Below are 26,274 nucleotides of genomic sequence, written 5' to 3'. Positions count from 1 at the left end.
GGATGGAACCCGCAATCTCATGGTTCCTCGTCGGATTCATTAACCACTGAGCCACAACAGGAACTCTGGAAAACCACCTCCTTCCACCTCATGCCTGACTCTTATCTGGGGCCCGACTGGGCCCTCCCAGGCTCCCAAGATCAGGAAGGCTTGTTTGCTCTTCTTCCTGGGCAACCACAAGCCAGCCCCCTCAGAAGACACAGCCAAGTGACCAGCGGTGGCCCAGTGGCTCGGACCAGCTGCCCGGCCAGCCTGGAAGAGGGGCAGAGGCCCAGGGCCTGGAACCCTGCAGCTCCCAGACCAGGCAAGGCTGAAAGCCAGGCTGGCAGGAGCTGGGCTTGGGACCTGCCTGGGAGAGCCACAAGGGAGGGGGCCTGCCCAACTCCAGGCCGGGCCAGCCAGGCTCCTGCCAGGCCATCTGGAGCCAGGCCTTGTGTGTGTCCATGTGCCTGGTGGGGGGTGGGGTGCCTCCCAGGCCATGTGGGTGGCTGGGAGCCGTGGGGTTGTGACCTGGCGCTGCTAGCAAGCCTCTGGTTCCCCTGTGGTCAGTTTCATTTCTGACATCTGGTCAGGTTCACAGCTGGCCAGCTTCCTGCATGGCCTTTTTGCACTTTCCCTCTCCAAAATCTGGGGGCGAGGGCCCCCACTCCTTCCTTATCCCACTTAAAGTAACTCCACGGTGACATGTGTGAATTTGCTGGATTTGGGTTAACACGTCCCCATTACCTGGGGGGAAAAATAGGACAGGAACTCACCAAGTTGGAAATTATACCCAGGTCCCGGCCATACCCACAAACAACGCTGGCCCCCCCAACCCCCGCCAGCTCAAACAGCATGCATTTCCAGAAAACCTCTGCATGATTTTTCTTTCTTTGCTATTTAATGGTCATCATTTACGTTTTATGTGTAGGCTTCAGGAGGGCCCAAGAAATGATTACACAGGATGCAAAGGGCAGGGGACAGGGCAGGGGACAGGGAGTCTGGAGCTCACATGGCCTCCAGCTGGGGGGAGGGGCGGGTGCAAAAGGGTTCCATCTCTGCCCAAAGGGAGGCAGGAGGGGCCCCAGAACCAAACACATGCTGAGACACATTTGCAACCTCCCGCCCCCTCCCCTGCTGCTGGGGAGGAAAATAAATACCTGGGACTTGGCCTCACTCCCCAGGGTCACAGGTGAGGGGCCAGCAGGTGAATTTCCTCCTCCTGTCACAGAATCAGGTGGAAGAAATACCATCCAGGTACGATGTTTCCGGTCCCTTATATAGGGATGGGAGAACCTTGGGCTGGGGACGGGGGCCGGGGTTGGGGGGGGTGTTGTCCCTGTACACTCTGCTCGGGGCTCGTTCATGCTAAATAGAGGGGGTCCACACTCATTCCAACATCAGGCAAAACAGAACAGGCCAGGGAGGGACCGCCCGGCCCCTTTCTGGTACCAAGCTAGGGGGAAAACGTCCTTCACGGGGTCCTTTAAACTCGCGAGAGACACGCTCTGGGCCACCGTGTAACTCAGTTCCTTCCTGCTGCGTTCCCACGCTGGTCCGCTTTGCGTCCATGCTGCCTCCGGGGTGCAGCCAAACCCGGGCTTGCGGGGAAGGGGGGGGAGCGGGGAGCATTCCTCCGCGTGCAGGCTCTCGGAAGGCAGGCGCCAGCTCCAGCCTCAGCCGTCCTTGGCCCGCCAAACCCGGGGGCGAGGGGAGACAGCGAGCAGAGTTCAAATCCCTTCGACGCTTCTCTGGCAGCTGCCCCAGCAAGATCCGGTCGCAGTCCAAGAGAAAGAACTCTTGGAGAGAAGCAAGATTTCTCCTCCCCTGTGTGTGTGTGCCTGTGAATCTGTGTGTTGTGGGTTGGGGTGGGAGGGGTCCTTAGTCCCCAGACCTCCAGGGCTGGCTCTGGGGGTGGGGGAGGGAGAAGATGCTGCCTACGCTGGCTTGGCGTCTGTGCTGGAATGGTGGGTACCTGCAGACTGGGCCACACCAGGGATGCCACGGTGACATGCCTGTGGGGACAGGCAGGGGGAAGCAGCACCCTAGGCCACAAACCCCAAACCTGATCGTGATCATGACGCCTCAGGGGACCAGGCCTTCGGTGAAGCAACCCCTGTCCACAGGGACTAGACAGGCCTGGAGATGGTGAAGGGCAGACTGGGTTTGGCTTCGAGACCTTTCCCAGAGGGTCGCCTGGCCCCTGACTCCCAGCAAACCGAGGCCTGCGCCCCTCATTTGGCGGGGGTGGGGAGGGCAGCCCATCTTTGGCCTCCCCATTGCTGTGTGGCTTTGGGCAAGTCCCTGCCTCTCTCTGGGCCTCACTGTCCTGTAGATAAAAGGAGGGGGGTGAGCTAGATTCCAACCCCCCCCTTCCAGCTCTGACAAACCTCTGATCCTTTTCACTTTAGGCCAGAGGGGAGGAGGAAGGGGCGCAGAGGGAGGTTTAGGCCATGATGATGCTCCTTGTCCCCCAAGTTCACAGTGTGAGTCCATGGCTCTGGTACCGCAGTCTCTCCCTCTGCGTCTCTGGGGCCTTGTCATGCCCCCAACACCATCCCTGGTGTCAGCCCCCCTGCAATGACTACCTGTTAAGGGGGGAGGGGCTGTCCCCCCCCCCGCCCCCAGAGGTGGGGGGAGATGGGAGCCAAGGCCTGAGATGGTGATGGGGCCGGGAGGGGTGGGAGAGGCAGCAGGGGTGCTTCTGGCACTGGAGGGGGCGTGTGATCAGAGCGATGGGGCCACACAGGAGCAGTGACAGGGCTGTGGTTTGGGGGGCGGGGAGCGGGCCGAGGCTCCAAGGCCCTGCCCAGAGGTGCACAGCTCTGACGCTGGCCCGTGGGGGTTGGCTGGAGCATCAGTCGTTGGAATGCGGGGACAGGGCGGGGGCTCCCCGGCTAGCTGGCTCACACTGGGGACGTGGCCGTGGACTCGCTGCACAGGCTCTCCACGATGTCGGCTCGCTGGATACGGCGCAGGGCGGCCAGGAGGGTGTCGAGCGTGGCGCTGTCCTGGGCGGCCCAGCTGGCCAGCAGGGCGCGGACCGGGCAGGCCTCGTGGGTGAAGGAGTCTATGTGCTCGGGCTGGTAGCCCAGCTCGCCCGCCAGGTGCCGCCAGGTGTCTCCTGCGGAGCCATTCAGCAGCTTCTCCACCTCCTCCCGCTTGGCCAGCGGCAGGCTGCTGTAGAGGCCTCCGTCACCCTTGAGGCCTGCCGAGAACCCAGGCGGAGTCAGGTGTGACCCACGGGACCCCCCCTTCCCCCCCACAGTCGGCCCGGGAGGCCTAAAGCCAGACTCAGGAAGGGCTTAGGCATCTCTCCTCCCAATCTGGGGAACACCCAAGGGTCCAGAGACAGAGGGATGCCCGAGAGGAGGTCCTGGATAGGGGGAAGGGTGGTGGGGGGATGTGGAGGATGCTGACTCACCTGCCTTCCTCACCCACAGCTCCAGAACCATCCCCACCACCTAACGTCCCTGCCCTCCCCTCCCTGCAACCCCAGCAATTAATCAAGGAGGAGACAGGACTTCTGGTCCCAGACTCAAGAGCAGCAAGGGTCCTGGAGCTGGGCTATGGGCCACTAATTAGGGGACCTAATTAACTACTTGTTCCCCAGAAGTCCTGGGTAGGAGGCTAATTGCAGCCACTTTGGGGAGTAATTAGCCCTGGAGGACAATTAGCTTGATGAGTCTAGATGCTCCAATTTGGCGAAGCTTCCATTTCCCAAGTCGTTCCCCTGGAAAGGAGCGCTCCCACGCATTCCCTCCTCCCACCACTCCCATCCTTCCACACAGAGGGGCCCCCCAAACCGCGCCCCCCACAGCCCTCCTACAGCGAATCCTAATCGCAGCCCCCCCTCCGCCCCCGCCTGGCCTCGCTGCTTACCCTGGCTTGCGGCCGTCTGCGTGTGGGGCTGCTGGTCATGCAGGCTCTGGCTGTCCACAGAGATGCCACTGTCACTGTGGAGTTTCTCTCCCTCGGGTGGCGGCGTCTGGTTCACGGGCCGGCTGTTGGCTCCTTGCTTGTTCTGCTTGCAGCTGTTCCACCTGGAGCCGGAGGACAGACCCAGTCTCAGGGCTAAGGGGCCACATGGGCTGTGCGGCTAAGGTATCTGTGTTCTGGGGTTGGGGGGAGGCTAGGGGCCTGGGGGAGGCAGCTGTAACCGCCCCCCCACAGTCCCCGAGGCGTTCCTTTCTCCCCACACCTGCCCCCAGCCCACGCCAGAGGGCTGAGTAGCACCCAGCGCTTGGTATACCTGGCAAGCGATCCCTGTGCACAGGACAAGCAGTGTACAAATAAATGACTTCCCAGGAATTCCGCTTTTCCCCATCTACCCTTCTAAAGCACTCCCACATGTGCGCAGGGATATGTGCAAGGATTTCCTCTGCTATTATAAAGCAATAAGACAAAAACTGAAAACAAACCAAACATCCATCAACAGGAGACCGGCTACCTCAACGCTGATCCACCCATACGATTGAGGGAGCCCTTAGAAATGATCAGATAATCTACACGTTCAGAGGAAAGCTCCCCCAAGGGAGATTAAGAGAAAAAAATAAGCCGTGGAATATGTATAGTGTGATCCCACTGCAGCTTTAAAAAAATCAAAAGAAAAAAAAAAAAAAAACCCTGCGTGTGTACATATACCTATAAAAGGTTTTACACACGTTTTTTTAGAAACGCACAGAAAATGGCTGGAAGGGATCCATTCCCAACAGATTGCAGTGAGGAGAGGGGTAGGATTTGGGGAGGTAAAAGGGGGCTTTATACTTTTTGCTTTACAAGCCGTTGGTCCTGTTTGCGTTTTCCCAAACAAGCATACCGTTACTTTGGTGACTTTTTTTTTTTTTTTTTAAGAATGGAAAATGCACTTAAATGTTTTCCACGGAGTTCTTGTCGTGGCTCAGTGGTTAATGAATCTGACTAGGAACCATGAGGTTGCGGGTTCGATCCCTGGCCTTGCTCAGTGGGTTAAGGATCCAGCGTTGCCGTGAGCTGTGGTGTAAGCTGCAGACGAGGCTTGGATCCCGCGCTGCTGTGGCTCTGGTGTAGGCCGGTGGCTACAGCTCCGATTAGACCCCCTAGCCTGGGAACCTCCACATGCCGAGGGAGCAGCCCAAGAAATGGCAAAAAGACAAAAAAAAAAAAAAAAAAACTTTCCAGGACCGTGGGAATACATGGGGTGCAGGGGGTAAGGACACAAGCAGTTGGTGAAGAAAGCTCTGTGGGGAGTTGGGGGCTGGGGTGTCAGGTAGGGGAGCAGAATGGGAGAGAGGAGGTGCTGGTGCCAGGACAGGGACGGTCCCCCCTTCCCTACCTCCAGCTGACCTGCCGCACTCAGAAGTGGGGAAGCTGGTGGTGAGTGAGGTTGACCTCAGTTTGGGGTTGACTTAAACGAGTGTGCGTAGGAGTTCCCGCTCTGGCGCAAACGGATCATTGGCATCTCTGCAACGCCAGGACACTGGTTCGATCCCTGGTGGGGCACAGTTCGTTCAAGGATCCAGCGTTGCTGTAGCTGGGATCTGATCCCTGGCCTGGGGACACCATGTGCCGCCAGGTAGCCGAAAAATAAAAATAAAAATAAAAAATTTTTTAAAAATCAAAGAGGGCATTCCTGTTGTAGCACAGCGGAATCGAATCTGACTGGTATCCACGAGGTTGTGGGTTCGATCCGTGGCCTTGCTCAGTGGGTTCAGGATCCGGCATTGCCCTGAGCTGTGATGTAGGTTGCAGATGAGGCTTGGATCTGGCATTGCTGTGGCTGTGGCATAGGCTGGCAGCTGTAGCTCCGATTAGACCCCTAGCCTGGGAACTTCCGTATGCCGTGGGTGTGGCCCTAAAAAGCAAAAAAAGAGAAAAAAAAAAATGAAAGAGTGTGTGTATTTTCAGGTCATGGTCACAGCAAAGCCCTCCTTGAGGGCAAAGATCTGGTTCCCTGGCCCCTGTTTCCCGTCTCACCTCTTGAAGGCGATGTAGGCCACCAGGCCCATGACCACGGCAGCCAGGATGGAGCAATAGACAGGGATGAGGTTGTCGGTGGTGCCTCGGGTCACCACGGGCTGGGAGCTCCCCATCACTGTGGTCACCACATCGGACACCGTGCTGGTTACAAAGTCTTGCTCTGGAGGTACCTCAGGCTCCTGGGTGCTGGGCTCTGTGCTGTCGGAGCCCTCGGCGGGTGTAGCCCGTGTCATCCAGCGGCCAGGGATCTCTGGGAGAAAAGGGCTACAGGAGTGAGGACCCGTCCCCTCAAGCCCCTCCCCTATGTTCTCACCCCTTTAGCTTCTTCCCCAGACCCTGTCTCGCCCCCAGGTATGTGCAGATCCAGCTGCTGCACACGGGGTTGAGGGCTGGGAGTGGGGGTGTGATGTCTTGATGGCAGAGAAGAGCAAAGGCCCTGAGAATCGGGAGACCCGGGTCCCCTTCAGCTCTGTCGCTGACGTGCTGTGTGACTCTGGACCAGGTCCTTCACTTCTCAGGACCTCAATTTCCCCATCTCTAGAATAGAGCTATTTTTTTTTAGGGCCACACCCATGGAATATGGAGGTTCCCAGGCTAGGGGTTGATTCGGAGGTGTAGCTGCCGGCCTACACCACAGCCACAGCAACACAGGATCCAAGCCACATCTATGACCCACACCACAGCTCAAGGCAACACCAGATTCTTAACCCACTGAGCAAGGCCAGGGGTCGAACCCTCAACCTCATAGATACTAATCAGACTCATTACCACTGAGCCACACGGGAACTTCCTCTAGGGTGGGGCTATTAAAAGAGATGGTTTTTAATCTCCCTTCCATCTCGAGTATAGCTGTGGTCCTAGAATTCTACTCTGCCTGGGTACCCAGAAGCCTGGCATGGAGGTAAACCCACAAAGAGAGTGGACCCCAGGAAGCCTCCAGGGGAATCAGGGAATCAGGCTGGGGAACGTTGTAATCTCTCTGGCCTCAGGTTGCCCCAGCAGCCCCAGTCATCCTTGTCCTAAAGGGGGGTGAAGGTGGGAATTCCCATTGTGGTTTAGCAGTCACAAACCCAGCTAGCATCCATGAGGACTCGGGTTCAATCCCTTGCCTCGCTCAGTGGGTTAAGAATCCGGCATTACCATGAGCTGTGGTGCAGATTGCAGGCATGGCTCAGATCCCATGTTGCTGTGGCTGTGGGGTAGGCTGGCAGCTGTGGCTCTGATTTGACCCTTAGGCTGGGAACCTCCATATGTCTTGGGCACAGCCCTAAAATGCAAAAAAAAAAAAAAAAAAAAAAAGAAGGAGAAGGTAATTGGGTCTGGCAGAGAGGTACCTTCCCCCTGTACCCACCCCCAAGAGCTGGCATGCTGCCTCCCTTCCGGTCTCTGGTGTCCTAGCTCTAGGCTCAGGCAGGGTGGGGAGGTGTCCAGTTGGCTGGCTTCCTTCTGGCCAGTCCGTGGATAGTGGCTACCCTCAATTTCCTGCCCCATGTGGCCCCCGAACCATCTGATCTTGCCACCGGAAGAAGACAGTGCCAGGTAGCCCAAACCCAACTTGAGAAGGACAAGAACTGTGGGAGAGAGAACCTACAGAGCCGCACTGCCTCAGGGGATGGAGACTGCCCTGTCACCCACCTAGGTTCTTTCATGCCAGCTGGGCACTGCCAGCCACCCTGGCAGGAGACCCAGCACCCCCCTGGCACAGGCGAGTGGGATTTTCCACTCTGCAACCCAGCCGGGGGCAGCACCCGGGGATGTGGGCTCTGAACGACCTGGGGGGACCTGTCTGGGCAAAGCCGCCTGCCCCATCTGTCTTCACGTCCCACGCCTGGGGCAGGGAGGGTGAGCAGACAGGACATGCCAGTGGGGTGAAGGGCGGGCACTTTGCTACCAAGCGCTGCCTCATCCAGTCCCCAATTTGCCCACCCAGGTTGGAGTCCAAGCTGCCCACCGGTTTCCCTGGCCTCCTTGGCTGAAGACAAAGATGCTTCAAAGGCCCTCATTTTCAGCACCTTCTGAGAAGTAAGGTCTCCAGATGTGAATCTGGCATCCATCTGGCTGGCGTTGGGGAGGGAGCTGCCATCTCTACCACCCTACCCCACCCCTCCGCCATCTCAGTCTGGGGAGGGAGGGCGTGGAAGAGGTGGGGCGGGGAGTGGAGGAGACTCAGCCCTCCTTTGGGGCAGCCCCAGACCAGGCGCTGGCCCGCCGAGGGTCTTCTCTGGCCCAGCTGGGGGACTGCGCCAGCTCCGGAGCCAGAGCCTCCCCAGGCTGAGGGTACAGTTCTGCTCAACCCGCCAGAACCCAGAGGCTGAAGGTATGGTGGGGGGCGGGGGGGCCGTCAGGGAATCCGGCGTCACAGAGATTGGAGAGAAGTGGGAAAGAGCTGAGAGAGGGCGGAGGATGGACCAGGCTGAAGACAGCGCCTTCCAAGGTGCTTTCCCCACATCTCTCCAATCTATACCCCCCGCCCCCCCTTGGGAGGGAAGCAGGGGATGAGATCCAGATGTGGCCATGTCCACTAGCATTCCAACCCACCAAGCCCTCGGCAGGTCCTGACAGCCATTTCCGGAATGGGAGCTGTCAGGCGTGGGGGTGGAAGGAGGGACCAGGTTACCTTTCCTAAACCCAACTTTCTTTGGTTGGTGGTGGTGGTAGGGGGGTGTGTTTCTGCCCCCAGGGTGGGTGAGTCACCATGTTGACACCTGAAATGAATGCGCAAGGAAGTACCCTGCACTGGGGCAGAGGCGGGGGCAACCAAAGCAGGAATCAAATTCCAGTTCCAGAAACGTTCCCTCTGCCCTAGAGCTGACATTGACCCCTTCAGAGGCTAGAACCGGGGGTGGGGGTGGGGAACAGAGATAAATGCCCCCCTTCAGGGTGGCTGGGAAAGCCCACTCCCCAAAAGCAGAACCCCCCCCCTCCCCCAGCCACCACCTTCCTTTGCTCTAACTGAGCCCCTGCCTGCCCACCTGCCAGCTGGTCAGGACTTGCCCGCAGACCGGTGCTGCCCGCCTGCCCGCCTGCAGGCTGCTGAAACTCCCTCCCTGCTCTGCTCTGTGCCTGATGCTACTTGCCTGTCTCCTGGCCCAGGGCAATTGCCACCGGAACCCCCTTGTTCTCTTCCCCCCCGCCCCTGCTCCTCCACCCTGACCCCACATCTGAATACAGGAAGAAGCTTCTCACACATACCTGGCTTCAGCCCAGCTTAATAGCCTTCTCCACCCTGAGGTCCCTGTGCAAGGGGGGGGATCACAGGATGTGGAAGGAAGGCATGGGTGTGTCAGACTAGAGGCTCCCCGGGCAGGCTTCTATCACTCCCTTGCGACTCGGGGCTGACTGGGGCAGGGGGGCAATGCAGCCTCCGCCAGAATGAAGGATCTCCCAGGAACTAAGTGCTGGGACCGCCTCTCCCTCATCAGACTCGGGCAAAGGCCGTCTGTGTCCTGTCCAACTCAGGGCTCCTTGGTGGAGGCTCGGTGCCGCCTGCTCAGAGTGAGGGCACCACCCTGAGGGTTGGGTCCCCAGGGGAAAGAGCGAAATGTGTGCCCAGCCATGGGGTGATTGACAGAAAGCAAAGGCCCTGTCAGTCTCTCCCCCAAGATGGATGTCCCCAACCAGAGACCAAAACAGTTCTGTCCTGGCTGCCACAGGGTGTCCTCCTCCCACCCCAGGAACTGCCCCCATCTGGCGAAGGTGGGCACCCTCAGCTCCCATCCACCCCGGTGTGGGGGGAGTGGGGGGAGGCAAAGGGCCGTCTGTGTGCACCTGTCTCGTCCTCTGGCTCCCGAGCCCCAGGCCTGCTGCTTCCTTTCTTTCTCTGTCCCCAAGCTCCTATCCCCACAACCACTTAGTGTGTGTTCCCGGGGTCCAACTTCATCCTTGACTCAACTGTACCAGTGACTGCTGACCCCTCTCCCACCAGGGGAAGGGAGCCAGCCCCCTTCCCTAACCCACAGCAACCCTGGAAACCCGATGACCAGTAAGGAGACAGGTCCAGAGGCAGGAGTGACTTCCTTGACTTCAAGCAGATAGTAAGGGACAGGGTGGATTCTATCCCAGGTCCCAGAACCATAAACCACTAAGCGCCCAACCCCCAGGACCCTCGGGCCCCTCCTCCAGTTCAGAGAGTCGGCCTCAAGGATCAAACATGTCCTATCTGTGCCTCTGCACACAGAGGCCACCTCTGGGCTGCTTAACTGTCACCCCTCCAATCCCCAGTCAGTAGCCACAGATTAATAAAGCCTTGGAAAAGGAGTGGGGCCTGGGAGGAGGCGCATGGCTTTCCAACCACTTAGCCCAAAGGCGGAAATAGTGGACGGGGTCCCTTGGTGGGAAGGCTTGGGAGGATGCCCGCTGGCTCGAGGCCACAGGGCTGTCCTGCCGGCCAGGACCCAGCCTGCCTGCCCCAGGTCCGCTCCGCGCACACTCACCCTCGCACTCCGCGTCGGCCCAGCGCGTGCACTCGCGAAGCTGGCGCTCGGTGTCCTCGCACACCGTGCAGGGCAGGCACGGGTCCACGTGGTTGGCCTCGTCGGAGTACGTGCCGTCGGGGCACTCCTCGCACACGGTGTTCTGCTTATCCTGGCACGAGAACACCAGCCCCGAGCCCGCCTCGCACACGCGACACGCCTCGCAGCGGCCGGTCGTCTCGTCCTGGTAGTAGCCGTAGGCGCAGCGGCACACGGCGTCGTCCGCCTCCACGCAGGGCGCTGACATGCTCTGCAGCCCCACGCACTCGGTGCACGGCTTACACGGCTCGGTGGCGCTCACCACGTCCGAGAAGGTCACGCCTGAGGACAGATGGACGCGCGGGGAAGTTGCGCCCCAGTTTAGTTTCCTCTCCTTGGGGGCACGTAGGATGCAGAGGCTGGAAGCCTTCCTGCCCCATCCCCGGCCAGGGCCAGGGCTCTGACCCCCTCGTTTCGCCCCGCTCCCCCCATTTTGACTCCCACCCCCTCCCCTGGGGTCAAAGCTGGTGGCAGGAGCCTGGGAAGGAGGAAGGGAGCCGAGAGCCCCCAGCTCCAGACCCCGGAAGCTCTGGCCCTGGGGTTTCCCAGGGGTAACCCAGCCACTGCTGGTACATTTTTTGGACAAACTCTTTTAAAGAGTTCCCAGCGTGATTAAGGAATAATCTGAGCATGGTTCCCATCCAGCCCTCCCTGCAGGCCAGAGTTGAGCTGTGAACCCAGCCCAGGCACAGCCGGCCTTCCCCAGGGAGCCTCCTTCCATCCCTTTCGGCACAGGTGGGAGCAGGTGTGTCCTGAATGGGAGTGACTAGGGTTAGACAACAGAATTTCCCACCCACGGCGCTGCTACTCCTGGCTGCTAGAAGGGCTTGGCTCTTGAGGGCAGGGATGGACTCCTGGCACGAAAGCTACAGCAGGAGGGATCCGGGCTAGAAAGAAAAAGGACTTGCACATATAGTCCAGCGCCCTTTCAAATGGCACGAGGGAAATATTTTCAAGCTCATGCTTGACTCACGCTCAATTAAGGGGCGGGAGCTCCAGAATCAGGGCATGGATGTGCTGGGGATGCCAGAGTCCTTGCATCCTCGTGCAAAGAGGCAGGAAGGCACAGAGCCAGAACGTCACCCCTTCCAGCCCAAGGTGGAGAAATTGACGCCAGACTGAATCCAAGAGGCTGGAAGAGCACAGGTTTAGAACCTGACAACTGGGGTAGGAGGACTGCCCAGAAGGCGGAAGCAGGGGTAGAGATATTAGGAGCCCACTGGAGGGAAACTGAAGCTTGCTGGGGGCAGGGGGGTCCTAAATCTTAAGCTTCTCTAAAGGCATCAAGAGCCAAGATGGAGCGCAGGGTCATTATTTTGGCGGCTGAGGGTGGGGCTGGAGAAGCAAAGAAGAGAAAAGCATCTCTGCTTTTCACTTCTCTTGAAATGAAAGGGACAGTAGCTTAAGGGGGACGGGGGTGGGGAAGAGATTTGGAAGAAAAGACAGATGGGCCTGGAGGGAGACTTTGGTGTCACATCAGTTCTGGCAGAGGGACCCCTGTGTTTCTCTTCCTAGGCTTCTGGCAGACTTGGATTCAAAACCTGCTTCCATCACTTTATTTAGCTGTGTGACTCTGGGTGTTTTACTTAACCTCTCTGAGCTTTTCTTCTTTCTCTATAAAACGGGGAGTAAAGTCTTCACTCCCTGTTGTGGTGAGGAATAAGTGAAATTCCACTGTAAAGTACTTGACCCCCAGCAGGGGTCCTGTAAAGGTTGGGCTTCCCCAGGGTGGGCAATGAACTTCAGTAGCAGGGCTATTAGTCAGACAGCAGAAAGAACGCCCAAACCTAAATGGCCAAGGCAGGATGTCCAGTTTATACAAGAGGCTCCTATCTGGTTGGCAAGTGGCACGGGGGTGGGTCTAGTCACAGGGGAAGGGAAGGGGAGCTTCCTGGCCATGGGAACATACAGAAAATTAGCAGCCAACTCCTGGGGAGAGAGTTTTAGGAGGTGGGGAAAATGTGGTCTTTTTTGGCAGAGAATGAAGGCAGGAGCTTAATGGGTTTCCTTGTGGAAACGTTTTGAGGATAGAGGGAAAGTCCACTGGGGTCTCGGTCTCATAAAGTGGGCTTGTAAAGGCAGCTCGTTAACACAGCTGGGGCGGGGGATGGGGAAGAAGGGGGGCAGAGGGAGGAAACGGGAGGGAAAATTCCGAGCTGGTCTCTGGTCCTGTCTTCCCTCCCCTTCCCTCTCTCAGCCTCTTCTATCCCACCCCTTACTTCAGACAGAAAGGTTTGCGGTCCCATCCTAGGCGACTTAGGACCCAAGGAGAGGCGGTCCTGGGGTAGGAACTGAGAGAGGCAAATACCAGAGGTCGCAGGGCAGCTGATGGTTGGCCAGCCCTGCACTGGGATGGAAACTCTGCATGGCCAGAGCCAGCAGTGGTGGCCAGAGGGCAAGGTAGCAAAGGCATTGCAGGATGACCAGCCTCCTCACCTGGCCCCAGGCATCCCTCTGCTGGGGGATGAGTTATAGGATCCACAAGCACAGAAATAGGAAAACTGTATGGTCGGGACATCAAGGAGTTGGGGTTGCCTGAAGAAGAGAGAGCGTGTGTGCCTTGCGATGTTGGTGGTGGGCTGGCTCCAAAGGTTAAAGACAGGCTGGTGGGTGTGTTCAGAGTCCCCAGTTCCTGTAACCTTGTTCCCAGCATGATTAAAGAACAGTCTGAGTAGAATTCCCACTGGTCCTGCAGATGGGCATTGAGTAGCCAGTTAGAAGGCAGGATCTGACAATCAACAGTGAGGAGACGTTTCCAGGCAGACCTGCCATCTTTCTGCCTCCCTCATCCAGCAGCGCTGGAAGACTCCTCTTCCCAAGGAAATCCCAGATAGGAATGGCCACAGCGCCCCTCCCCCATCCTGACCTCAACCCCCCTGTAAAGACATCCTTGTAGGGCGCCAGCCTCCATCCCCGCTGATGGGGAAAGCTCTGCTTCCTCGGTCAGGGCTGGAGAACAGTTGGCCTGGGGGGAGGTGTAGCCACACCCTCCCAGGATCCCCCAAGGTCAGTCTCCAGGACAGCCAGGATTTGATCTTCCTCCCCTCCCCACAAACACGCGGAGGGTAAGTGGCAGCCATTGATTTTGCAGTGCAGCGGATATTTTTAGCTGGTCTTAGCATCAGCTACTCCTCCCACCTGGCCAGAACACTCTTCTACAAGGCTTCTCTGCTAGGGGTCTCTGGAAGGGGCGCCCCCCCACCCCAGGGATTCCCCCCTCAGGTCCCCCTCCTCCCTCTGCATGCTTCTTTCATCCATTCGGAGCTTCCCCTCTCTGCCTCCTATCCTGCGGCAGACTCACTCCTGGTGCCCAAGCAGTGATGGGCAGGAGTCCCTGCCAGGACTCGGAGTGTGCCCTCCACCCCCTTCCCCACGCTGGTCATCTATACTCACTGTCCAGGCAGGGCTCACACACGGTCTGGTTGGCTCCGCAAGGCTGGGCCACGCCTTCACCCAGGTTGCAGGCTTTGCAGCACTCGCCGCTGTGAGTGTACATGCCTGTGGGACAGGTCTCCTTGGCACCTCCAAGGGACACCTGAGTGGGGGAAGGTCAGAAGATCAGACTGGCAAGAGATGGAGGAGGGGTGGATTCCGACGGAGCAAACATCCCCTTCTAAAGCCTTCTATTGGAACCACCTGGGCCCGGATGAGCTCACCAGGGAGGCATTTGGCACTTGAAAGCTGGTGGGGAAGAAAGGCCACGGGGGACAGTGCACCCCTGCAGGCTGCTGGGAGTGTGAGGTCAGAGCCTTGGATGCTGACTTTCTGCAAAGTTCATCTTGGGGTTACAGCAGCTCCTAGAATCCCAAGGATACATCATGGGGGGAAGGCAACCTGAGGTCCAGCAGAGAGACTTGGAGCAGCTGAAGCGGCAGGCAGGTTGCAGCTTGCATAGGACTCCCAGCCAAGGAGGTGACTAGAAACTGAAATCTAGCCCAAATGCCACCTGCTAAGCTGCACACCTGCAAGGATGCGTGTACCCAAAGAGGAGTCTTTTTCTAACAAAGGGCAGCCGGGCTCCGGGTCCTTAATTCTACCATTCCACATATTAAGTATGAAATGGGAGGGGTCTGTACCCAAGAACAGAGGTGGGACCTTGGGTTCAAATTTTGGCTCTGCTCTGAGAGTTCTGACCTGCCCTGCTTTCCCTCTCTGATTCTGCATCTCTCTGGACAGAGAGAGAGAGAGAGAGAGAGGGAGTCACCTTAGGGCCAAAGCAAAAGAGCAGCCAATCATCAAGAGTCTGGCGCCAAGACGGGAGAAAAGGCTGCCTGTTATCAATGATGAGAAAGTGGCAGCTCTCACCATCCAGCAGCCCTGCTCCACCAGGGTCTGATTTCCAGCCACCAGCCCGCCCCTCTCCCTGCCCCCCAGGCAGCCAGTGGGACCTGCATTGGAAACAGGGGAGAGGGGAGTCAGATTCCTGCCGCTGAAGCATCTTTGCTCATGGATGGAATGATTTAGCACCAGATTCCCTAGAGGGAGGGGCTGCTGCCAGCTTGCTTTGTATTTCTGTTCCTTTAAAAAAAAAAAAAAAAAAAAAAAACTTAATATCTAATAAAATTCCAAAGCCTGTTTCCCTGGCTCCAGACCATGCAGCCCTCATTTGATGCTCAGAGGAAACAGGGGCTTTTGGATCATGGGACTAGAGGGGCGCTGTCCAGGTCATTTGGGACATTCCCCTGCTGCTTCCATGTTGGCCCAAAACATGTCTTTCCCTCCAGTCCTTTCAAATATCCTGAGGTCTCAGCAGGGTTTGATGGAGGTAGGGGGATGGCCAGGTTGGATCAGTTGAGGAGGCAGCCACTAGTTCTCAAGAGCCCAATGGGGAGGGTGCAGGCAGCCTAGGAGGGGAACCGTGGGTGCTGCCACCGTCTTCTCCCAGGTGGCAGGGACGGGGTGCTGGGAACATCTGCAGACCAGAAGCCCGGTGGGGGTGGGGTGGGGGGGTGTAGTCCCCGACACGAGGTTTCCCCCAGGAGGTGAGCAAGACTCCAGATTCCAGAAGGGTCTGTTCAGATTTCTTTTCATCCTTCAGGACTCTGCTTAAATGTCACTTCATCAGGGAAGTGGTCCCGTGGTCCCAAGCCTTCCTGGATCAGGCGGAGCCACCTTGTCCCTTGTCCTCCCTGTTCGGTCTTCCTGTCTGGTCTGAGTCTCTGCAGACACCCCCATGGGACTGTCAGCTCCCTGAGAGCAGGGACTGTGCTGGCCTCAGTGCCTGAGACAGAACCTGGCACATATTAGGGACCCAACGTGTATATTTCTGGAATTTAAGACAGTGAGACAATATGGCCTCGATTAATGAGAACTCCAGGGACCAACTCTCTCCGTAGAGAGCTGAGATTCTGGAAGGTCAAGGATTTGCTGCTCTTCTCATCTAATGGTTTTCACTTTTAACTATGGGCGCTTCCCCTTCCTCTGTCTCTGAAACACACTTTCACCGTTTCCCTATGACTCAGGGGCTCAATAGTTACACGAGCGATTTTTCTGGGCGGCGATGCAGTGATGCCCTATGTTCTTTATCACAAATGACCACACTTTTGTCTCTTGGAGTTCTCCTGTCAGCTTTTCTTACCATTTTTCTGTCTCCTCCTTTCCTGTCAAGGTATCAGTTGTCAACTCTCGCTGCTCCCAGTGTGACCGGAGCAGCCCCTCCCCCATTCTAATGTATTAGGTCTAATTGAATCTTTAGAAAGTACGTAACTAGCCCTGGTGGGAAGATGTATAAAGGGAATGAAAGCAGGATCTGAACCAAAAGGGGGGGCCCTTCTCAGAGTAAAAAGTGTGAGTTCTCCTGCCTTCATCATTGCGCTGAATCCTTGCTCATGGCTTAGAGTGAGGTGACCTGGGACGGGTTTGGAATTTCTCTGCGCCTCAGTTTCTTCCTCATTAGGTAATTATGACAGGACCTGCCTCAGAAGGTGGCTGTAAGCATTATGTAAATGAGTAAGCTGTGTATTTACTTTGAGACCCCTCCTTTCTCTTTTGCAAGGTCTTTCTGGCATTCTTTTGGCTTTGGGCTGAGTTCCCGTTAATTGGGGTCAGTAGAGACCTGGGCCCGGGATAGTGGAAGGGTCTGTCGTGGCAGTGGGCGGAGTGGCAGCCCCGTGCCCCGCCCTCCTGTCAAAGCCCACTGGTGGTCCTCTCTCTTCTCCCAAGTCTTTCATTTGGAGTCAAGGCTACATAATTAGTAACCATGTGTTTCCTGTGCTTGTTTTGTGTTCTAGTTCAAAACATTCCAGATCTGCTACTGAATAAGCATGTTGCTTTGGGTAAATTCTCTATCTCTGTTAAGCCTCAGTTTTCCCAACTAAAACACTGGGTTGGTGATATCTACTGCCCAGGGTGGCTGTGAAAAGTAAATGTAATTTATGCAAATCTGTCTGGTGCACAGTAAGAGTTTAATAAATGTTACATTTATTTATTTATTTGTTTTTTAGAGGGCTGCACCCTCAGCATATGGAGGTTCCCAGACTAGGGGTCCAATCGGAGCTACAGATGCTGGCCTACGCCACAGCCACACCAGATCCGAGCCGCATCTGCGACCTATACCACAGCTCACGGCAATGCCGGATCCTTAACCCACTGAGCGAGGCCAGGGATCAAACCTACAACCTCATGGTTCCTAGTCAGATTCATTTCCTCTGCGCCAGGATGGAAACTTTAAATGTTACTAATTAAAGAAGTGTCTTGTCTTAAGGACAAGCTGAACTGCTAAGCCTGGGCAGGGGATGGGGGTGGGGTGGGGGGAAGAGAGTAGGTAGCAGGAAGGGAGAGGTTTTTATTTTTATTTTTTTATTTTTTGTCTTTTTGCCTTTTCTTGAGCTGCTCCCGCAGCATACGGAAGTTCCCGGGCTAGGGGTCTAATCGGATCCGAGCTGCATCTGCAACTACACCACAGCTCACGGCAACGCCGGATCCTTAATGCCCTGAGCAAGGCCAGGGATCGAACCCACAACCTCATGGTTCCTAGTTGGATTCGTTAACCACTGCGCCACAATGGGAACTCCAGGGAGGGGAGAGTTTAGCCATCCCCAAAGAGGGAAAACCATCTCAGAGCAGGGGGCAAGATAGGAGTGAAGACAGACACCCACCAAGAAGAGTCTGAAGGAGGATGGGGACCAAAGGAGGATGGGGACCTGCTCTGTTCAAAGTTAATTAAGTCAGCAGCTATTTCCTAAGCATTGGACTGAGTTTCCAATGACTGAGTCACTTTGCTGTACAGTAGAAATTGGCAGAACATTGTAAATCAACTATCATTTTAAAATACTTGGAGTTCCCGTCGAGGCGCAGTGCTTAATGAATCCGAATAGGAACCATGAGGTTGCGGGTTCCATCCCTGCCCTTGTTCAGTGGGTTAAGGATCCGGCATTGCCATGAGCTGTGGTGTAGGTTGCAGATGTGGCTCAGATCCTGCGTTGCTGTGGCTCTGGCGTAAGCCAGTGGCTACAGCTCCAATTAGACCCCTAGCCTGGGAACCTCCATGTGCCACGGGAGTGGCCCTGGAAGAGGCAAAAAGACATAAATAAATAAATAAAATACTTTTTTAAAAAAAGGAACTAAGAGTGTCTCTTAAGACATGGTCCCTGACTCCTGGAAGGAGTTATGGTCCCACGATGGAGAGAAAATATCACCCCAAAGAGTTGCTCCAGAAGCTGAGGAGGAAAGACTTGAGGGATTGCCGTCATGGGACAGAGGTGGAAACTGAGGCCCACAGAGGTCATGCTGCTCACCGGCCTGATGCACCACCCGGCCACACTCCCTCTGGGTTCAAGGCCCAGCAATCTTGGGAAGGAGGGAGGGATGGCGAGGATTCAGGCTAATGGCTCCAAACGATGGATTTGCCAAAATGACAGACACATTTGCTTGAAATTTACATTTATTACACTTACTCATTTCCATGTCTGATGGAATGATTTCGTTCCATTTTTGAGAATGTTTGCAAATCTTTTCCTTTTTTTTTTTTTTGTTCTTTTTGCCATTTCCAGGCTTTCAAGAAATTAAGGTGGAAACACCCTTACGTGAATGGACTTTTAAGATTTAATTTTTCAAAACTGGACCCAATAGAGAATACGCCGAAATAGTTGAAAGAATCTGAAACTACAGGCAGGCTTCAGTGTGGTGAGTCCTAAGCATTCACAGCAGCTTCAGCAAAGGGTTCCTTAAGTGAATGGAGCCATTGGCCACTGTCACGGGGTTGGAGAGTTTTCAAACATGGGAAGGGTCTTTGAGACCAATGCAAACCCTGGGGAGGCACATGCCCCCTCAACCCTTTAGACAGGGGTGGAGTTTGGGGTCAAAGACAAGAGCGAATTACTGAGGAGGATGTTGCAGTAATAATTTGAAAGGGGGCGGGCTGGGAGAGAGGGGCTCAGCTATAACTTTGTGGTGCCAAGAGCACCGGACACGATCTAATGTGTAATTCAAGGCCACGTGTCCTTCCGTGATCTGGAAGGTTGGGGGAGGGGCCGGTGCCTGGCATAAGGAGGACAGAGTAAACTCCAAGCCAGGCACCCTAGGTTCCAACAAGGGCGCCACCATCTACTAAACTGGGAGAGCCTGATTTCGCGTCTGAAGGTCCGGGAGGTTCAGCTCTCTCAGCTGTAAATGGGAATAACTAGATTGACTCGGCTGGGACCTTATAAGGATTAAATAACATAAGAGAAATTACTCAGGGCCATGCATGGCACGCAGTAGGCACTCAATCAATTTTATTATTCCCGCCTCCCCGCCCCGCACCCCCAGGGAAGAATCTAGGCGCGTGCACGGGACCTGGCTGGTACAGCGGCGTGGGAACACCTTCCCTTCCGAGGCGCCTCCCCCACCCGGCCCCGCTCGCGTGCTCGCATTTGCTGCCGTCGCTGCATCCCTATTATGCGCATTAGCCAGTCCAGCGGCTCCGGTTACAGACGTCTGAATGACAAAGTGCCTCCATTACCGGCGCGGCTCGCCAGCCGACCCGCCGGGACGCGCTCTGGTTTCAGCACTCTCTCGCCGCGGCCCAGGAAGAAACTCGGACCGCTGCGGTGCACAGAGCCAGCCCCGAGACAGCAGCCCCGCGGCAAGGCGGAGGCGAGAGTCCCAGGGGCTGCAGGCGGCAGATTCCGAGCGGGGTCCACCTTTCCGAGCCCCCAGGCCCTCCACGCGCAGCTCCCCTCCTGTCTCGCCTTTTCCCTCCTCGGCGGACACCCTCCAGCCCAGATCCGGAGCCCACGCCCTCGCCTCTCCGGGATCCGCACTACAGTCCCCCCCACCCCCCTTCCCGCTCCCTTCCTCCCCGGCTGAGAAGCATCTTTAACCCGTGACGTTAGTCAGCAAACGTGCCCGCAGTCACTCCCACATGCCCGGACGAAGCCACAGGTACTAGCATCCCAGAGAACTGGGGCTGAGCTTCGAGGATAGGGCCAGCACCCGGAGAGGCTCTCTGCCCATCCCAGCCCCCAATATTCCGTCGGCCGGACTCTGTCACGCCGACCCGCCGCCGCCGAGCCACGCAGCTCTTAACCCAAGCTGGGACGCCGGGCAGCCCCTTTTAAGAGGTACGGGGAGTACCGGGCTGGGAATCAGGTGAGGGGCAGGCTAGCTAAGAATTCTGGCTCTACTTGCTTGTGGGATCTTGAGCAATTGGCTTCAACTCTCAGAGCCTCTGTCTGTAAAGCTGGGATTTGGAGATGCGAGGCTCCGATGAGAGATGAAGATGGCAGGGAGAGTGAGGACACCTCCTCCATTGCCAAACCTCTCAGGGCACTCGGTTCATGGCCACACACCAGGTCACATCTCCTGAATGTCTCGGCAGAACTTCCGGGCGGACTTTGACGCTCACGAGGACCCACGGTCCTTTTCCGGGACAGAATCCCAGGCGTACAAGCACCCCCGTTTTGTTCCTTGCCCGGTGTCTTTCACCCAAGGCTGGGCGGGGCGCGGAAACAGAGCGAACCACCAGCGCGACGCTCGGGCTGCTTAACTTAACTGGAGGTCGGGGTGGCGGTGCGGCGCTTAGCCACAGTCGCGCGGGTAGCTGCGACGGCTCAGCCCTCGCGCCACAGCGCCCCCTGCGGGCCGCCTTCGCCTGCGCGCTACCCCGACCTTCCCCGCCTTGCGCGTCCCGCCTCTCTGCACCCCAAGAAGTGGCGGCGACCAGAACCCGTCGGACGACGCCTAGCTCTGTCCCATCCTGTCCTCCGCTCTGCTTCAAACTGCGAGAATAAATGCGGAGGAGGAGCCCGCCGGTCGCCGGAGAACCCGGAGAGCGGGTTCGCCCCGGCGAAGTGGGCACTCCCTTCCTAGCTTCGGACCCCAAGCCGCAATTGCCTGACCTCGCGAGGCCGGGAGAAAGAGCGCGCGACAGGCGCGGGAAGTGTCTGTGCCTCTGCCCTCTCTTCTCGTCCCACTGTCCCTCCGCGGGCAGGCGGGGCCCCGACCACCTTAGGGTCCGTTCTCCCTTCTCCGTCCTCTCGTTTTGCTTCCATCTCTCTACCTCCCTCACCGCCATCCCTTTTCTGCCCTCTCTTAACCATTTCTCTTTCTTCAACAGAGCCCCGCTCCACGAACGTCTCCCTCCCACGCCCCTCCCCCCCATTGTCTGGCTGGTCCTCATTGTCCGATGCCCAGTCCCCTTTGCCTCCAGTCCCTGCAACCTCCTCTCCCATTGTTCCATCCCCTTGTCTCCGGTTCCCCGCCCTAACCACGCTCGCCCCTCACTTCTCTAGTTCCCGTCCCATTCCTTCTCCTTCTCTAGCCCAGGTTCCGTCCCATGACCCTCCAGAGATCAAGATGCTCAGGGGGGAAGTCGCCTCGAGATCTTGGCATTCAAGCGCCTTCTTCCAAGGAACCCAGGCATCCGAGAGCCCCACGGTCCCCTTCTGAGAGACCCTTCCCAGCTCCTCCACACATATACCTCCTGGTACCTGAGGACCCGCATCCGTGCGCCCCTCTTATCCGCATCTCTACCCTGGATCTCAGGGTCGCCTCTTCGCTCTGAAATCCTTAGATGCTCCTCTGTGGATACTGGCATCGGAGCTTCTCTCCCGCCATCCGCCCCCAGCATCGAGGACCCCAGCCCTCTTTTCTATTTTCCCTCGAGGAAACCTGAACTCATCAGGGTTCCGGTCCTGGGAAAGGGAGCGGGCTCCTCTCCGGCTAGCACTCACCCCCTGGAGCAGCAGCAGCAGCAGCAGGCGCGGCCAGTCCATGGCGCAGCCGGCGGCACCTGCCCCCATCGCCCGCCTACCGTGGCAGCGCTCGGCTTCCAGTGGAGTCCGCTCCGCGGACCGATGGGGCTGCTCTGCGCTGCGCTCGAGCGCCCGCCCCCCGGAGCTGGCCGAGGCTCGGCTCCCTCTGGCTGAGGGCGGGAGGGGCTGAGGGAAGCCAGTGCGGCGGCCCCGCCTCCTCCGCGCCCCGCCCGCCCGCCCGCCCACCCCCGGAACCGCTCCCGCCCGCCCTGCCGCCTCCGGGAGGGGAGCGAAGGGGAGGGAGGGCTTGCGGGGAGCCGCGCCCGCCCGCCCCGCTGCCGCTTCTCCGCGCCCCGGCCCTCCGAGTCTATCCCCCACCCCGCCCGGGTACCCGGCGCCTGGCCAGCGCTACAGCGCGTCTGTCCCGGATGCTGTGGGCTCGGGGCGTCCCCACTGCGGCTCCCACTCCCTTGGGCTGCGGCCCCCCGCAGGGTTCACTCTCCTACCTGCCTTTCCCTGCCACTGGCTTCAGCTTCTTCCCCGGTGCCCTGCTCCCTACCCAGCCGCATCAGCAATAATACCCACTGGCCTATAGGCCACCCCTCCCTCTGCCCCTGCCCGGTGCTGGGGCGGAGGGGGGGTACGGGTGTTGGGGGGTGGTTGTCTGTGCGGAGGCCTAGGGGAGAGGGAGGGGGGTCAGCAGGTGGCCTGACCATGACCGCAAGCAGCGGGGATGTTCAAGGTGGAGTCCATCCCGCTATCAACTGAATTCTCAAAAGATGGGTTTGAAGGGATCACAGGTGTGTACACGCACAAAAAGGAACACACCCACTCCCAAGCTCCCATATATATGTGCTTGTGCACTCACACGTGCCCACACCATGCTCACGCAGTCCTGTAGACCTGCGCATGCGACACATACGTGTGCACCTCCACACATGCACACTCATCTCCCATGTGCTCATAATATGCAGACACACGTACTCACCTACACACTCACACACACTTGTGTACGGATGCAGTTACGTCACGTGGAACACACGCACGGTCATGAACACACACACTTACACGCAAACAAGAGCATAGATGCATCCTAAACACTTTGCCTTCATTGGATTGTGTTTACATTAGCTGATAAGCACCGTGCAGGTGGGGACTATGGTTTCTTATCTGAATGCCTCGTACACAGTAGGCGTTTGGAAAAGGTCTGGAGAAGGGAATAGAGGTAAAATTGGTTGGATGGACTCACATCCAGGTACCTGTCCATGTACTACGGTCGCCTTCCCCAGGACTGCACTCACCATGCCTTAGAAAGCTTGGCAGTTCCTAATCATAGCACCCCACCCCACCCCAGCACCCCAGGGAGTGTGCTGCCAGTCTTTGGGTGGGAACCACTCCCACGTCTACCTTGATGTCCCCCCCCCCACTACCTGTTCCCACCCTCTCCTAGTTCCCAAACAGGAAGGCCCAGGAGGAGAGCTGGGGAGGGGGGATAAGTCGACAAAGTCCATCCCCTCACCCTGATCTTGGCCAGATGTACATCAGTTTAGACTTGGAAAAAAAAAAAAATAGGGCTACTATCCCACATTCAGGGAGAAGGGGCAGATTAAGACACTTGTGTCTCAAGAGGGCATGCTCGCTGCTGGTAGGTGATGTCGCAGCTGTAATGATCAGCTGCAGCTATTTCATTCATTCATGGGGGATAAAAATCTTCCTTGCAGATTTCTTTCTTGTATAACCAACAAAGGACATCCCCAGAAAGGACAGGCAGACATCGCTGTGGCCTTGACTGTGAATGTACATGACCCCCTTTGATGGCTGGGCCTGAGAGGCCAGGCGGCTAGCCCCCCTTCAGAAATCCCCAAGGATGCCCTCCTCCCAGACCGGGATCACTTTGTTGTTGTTGTTGTTTTGGCCACACCCAAGACATGCAGAATTTCCCAGCCAGGGATCAGACCTGCACCCCCGCAGTGACAACACCAGGTCCTTAACCTGCTGCGGCACCAGGGAACTCCCAAAGGATCGCTTTTAAGCTTTCTCCTCCTGCTGCTTTTAGAGCCTTGCCTTTCCTCTCAGCTAAATTCATGGAAGGCAGGAAAGGGGCAACATTAGTATTAACAGCAGCGCTGAGCTGCTTACTACCCAGGGTATCGACAGTATGGCATTAATTTAAATACTCCTGTTATTAATTTATGATCCCAGTTACTATTATTGCCGAGCTTATCCATCTCAACACAATTTAATCTGACCCGCACCACTATGGCTGGGCCTGGGTTATTAATAATTTCCATGGTCTTGATCATTTAAGCCTTACTTGAACAATCACAAACAGCAATGGTTACTATTATTAGCAGTATTTCTATGATTAAGCCAGAGCACAAGACCATGATGTCATGCTGAGTGCTGGTCGGGAGAGTGGCTATGAATTGCGTAAAGAAGAGAGCACTGAACTGAGAGTCAGAGCTAGCCACAAATCCCTACATCTCCCACCCACCCCTGCATCAGGTACTTCTGCAGGGTCTGATGTTATGTCATCTCTCTCAGCCTGTTTCCTCATCTATAAAATGGTAATTTTTTTTTTCCCTAAGGCTGCTCCTGCAGCATATGGAGGGTCCCAGGCTAGGGGTCAAATCGGAGCTGTAGCCACCGGCCTACACCAGAGCCACAGCAACTCGGGATCCAAGCTGCGTTGGCAACCTACACCCAGCTCATGGCAACGCCGGATCCTTAACCCACTGAGCGAGGCCAGGGATCGAACCCTCAACCTCATGGTTCCTAGTCGGATTCGTTAATCACTGAGCCACAAAGGGAACTCCCTATAAAATGGTAATTTTTTAAAAAGATCCTATCTTGGAGTTCCCTCGTGGCCCAGTGGGTTGAGGCTCTGGTGCTGGTCACTGCTGTGGTGCCAGTTCAATCCCTGGCCCTGGAAAGTTAAAAAAAAAAAATCTTATCTTAAAGGGAAAATAAAATTCATCAAAGAAAAGACTCAAAGAGTTCCCACCGTAGCGCAGTGGGTTAGGGACCCAGCGCTGCTCGAAGCGGTGGCATAGATGGCCGCTGTAGCTCGAATGCAATCCTTGGCCCAGGAACTTCCATATGCCATGGGTGCAGCCAAAATAAAAAAGATACTGCATCCCCTTTAATCCATTCAACATGTGTTTATTGCGCATCTACTATGGGCCACACCCTGTTCTAGCGGTGAACAAAAGCAGCTACCCTCATGGAGCTGAGGTTCTGGTGTGATAGTGACGTGATATGAAGGATTATTTTAGAATGTGACACCTTGGCTTGATCATTAGCGAGATGGCATGGCTCTGATCAGAGTGCTCCTTTGCAGCAGGGATTCCTGTTCCTCGTGAGTGCTGAATACTTGAGTCGGTCCCTTTTCCCAGGAACACTATCAGAGGCCCTATGGTGCCCCTATCTGCCGGATCCCAACTCCCCCACCTTTTTTTTTTTTTTTTTTTCTTTTTGGATCTCTCCGCAGCATATGGCGTTCAGATCCGAGTTGCAGTTGTGACCGATGCCAAAGCTGCAACACTGGATCCTCAACCCACCGTGCCGGGCCAGGGATTGAACCTGCATCCCAGTGCTGCAGAGACGCCACAGCAGGAACTCCCCAGTTCCCTAACTGTCTCGATTCCTAGCCCCAAACATGAGCATCCTTCACCAATTTCTTCCTAACTCCACTCCCTTTCCCCTAAGCCTCAGCACGTGCAGCAGCAGCAGCCGTGGGAGGGGGCATGGGGAGAGGGTTCTTAGGAGCTGACCGGCAAGTGGGATCAGACAGGCAGCAGCAAGGGGGCAGCAGTTTTCACAGGAGGGTCCCCGGGTACCATCTCCCATAACTGAACTGCACGTATAGAGGGCTCCTCCTCCACCACCACACACATGCCAGGGCTTCCTGGACCTAATAGGGACCCCAAGGTGAAAGGGTGGAGAATCTCAAAGCCAATCTACATGGAGCTGGGAGTGGTACTGGTGGGTCAGACCGCATCTTCAGGAGGTGAAATGCGAGGGGTGTGGCCCTCTCTGCTTCATCTCACCGTTGCTCCATCACCCTGCCCCTGCAGAAAGGCAAGGTCCTAACCCATATTCCCTGGCGTCCCTTTCCGCTGGGACTCCTCGCTTAGGGCCCTCTGCAAAACATTGCTCGGAGCTCCCTGTGTCTGCCTTCAGCCCCTCTTCCCCACCCCCCTCCCCCGCAGTCACTAGGGAACCAGCCTACAGCGCCAACTTACTTCCAAGCAGAAATGCGGGTGCAGACAATGAGCTCACATTTATGGAGAAATCCTAGGGGCCGGAAGATCCACATAATCTTTTTTTTTTTTTTTTTTAAGGACCTCAGATGTGGCATATGGAAGTTTCCAGGCCAGGGGTCAAATTGGAGCTGCACCTGCCTGCCTATACCACAGCGACAGCAATGCCAGATCCAAGCCTCATCTTTGACCTACACCACGGCTCATGGCAACCCATTGAGCGAGGCTAGGGATCGAACCTGCATCCTCATGGATCTTAGTCGGTTTCATTACCACTGAGCCACAATGGCAAACCCCCACCCCCCGCCCCCACACAATCTTTAATCCCCACCGCAGTGTCATGAAAGAGGGGCTGGGTTCACCACATACAGATGAAGAGACTGAGGCTTG

General features: G+C 56.7%; 1 protein-coding gene across 1 annotated transcript; it reads right to left on the bottom strand.

The window, feature by feature from the left end:
* NGFR (nerve growth factor receptor) lies at nt 862-21,807 on the bottom strand. The gene is made up of 6 exons (XM_021067136.1): nt 21,602-21,807; nt 13,842-13,983; nt 10,371-10,730; nt 5,935-6,187; nt 3,862-4,022; nt 862-3,187 (listed from the first exon to the last, which is right to left on the bottom strand). The coding sequence occupies exons 1-6, from the start codon at nt 21,668-21,670 to the stop codon at nt 2,886-2,888; spliced, it is 1,287 nt and encodes a 428-aa protein (XP_020922795.1). The 5' UTR covers nt 21,671-21,807; the 3' UTR covers nt 862-2,885.

Source organism: Sus scrofa, chromosome 12 (genome assembly GCF_000003025.6).
Source record: "Sus scrofa isolate TJ Tabasco breed Duroc chromosome 12, Sscrofa11.1, whole genome shotgun sequence".
Lineage (NCBI taxonomy): Eukaryota > Metazoa > Chordata > Mammalia > Artiodactyla > Suidae > Sus > Sus scrofa.
This window is presented reverse-complemented; position numbering and strand designations above follow the sequence as displayed.

Bases quoted from the DNA above. Each gene is read 5' to 3' on its own strand.
- NGFR (XM_021067136.1), bottom strand. From the start codon at position 21,670: ATGGGGGCAGGTGCCGCCGGCTGCGCCATGGACTGGCCGCGCCTGCTG. The intron at 13,984-21,601 runs GTGAGTGCTAGC...TCCCCCACTCAG, and splicing joins TGCTGCTGCTGCTCCAGGGG to GTGTCCCTTGGAGGTGCCAA. The intron at 10,731-13,841 runs GTGAGTATAGAT...ATCTGTCCTCAG, and splicing joins GTGTGAGCCCTGCCTGGACA to GCGTGACCTTCTCGGACGTG.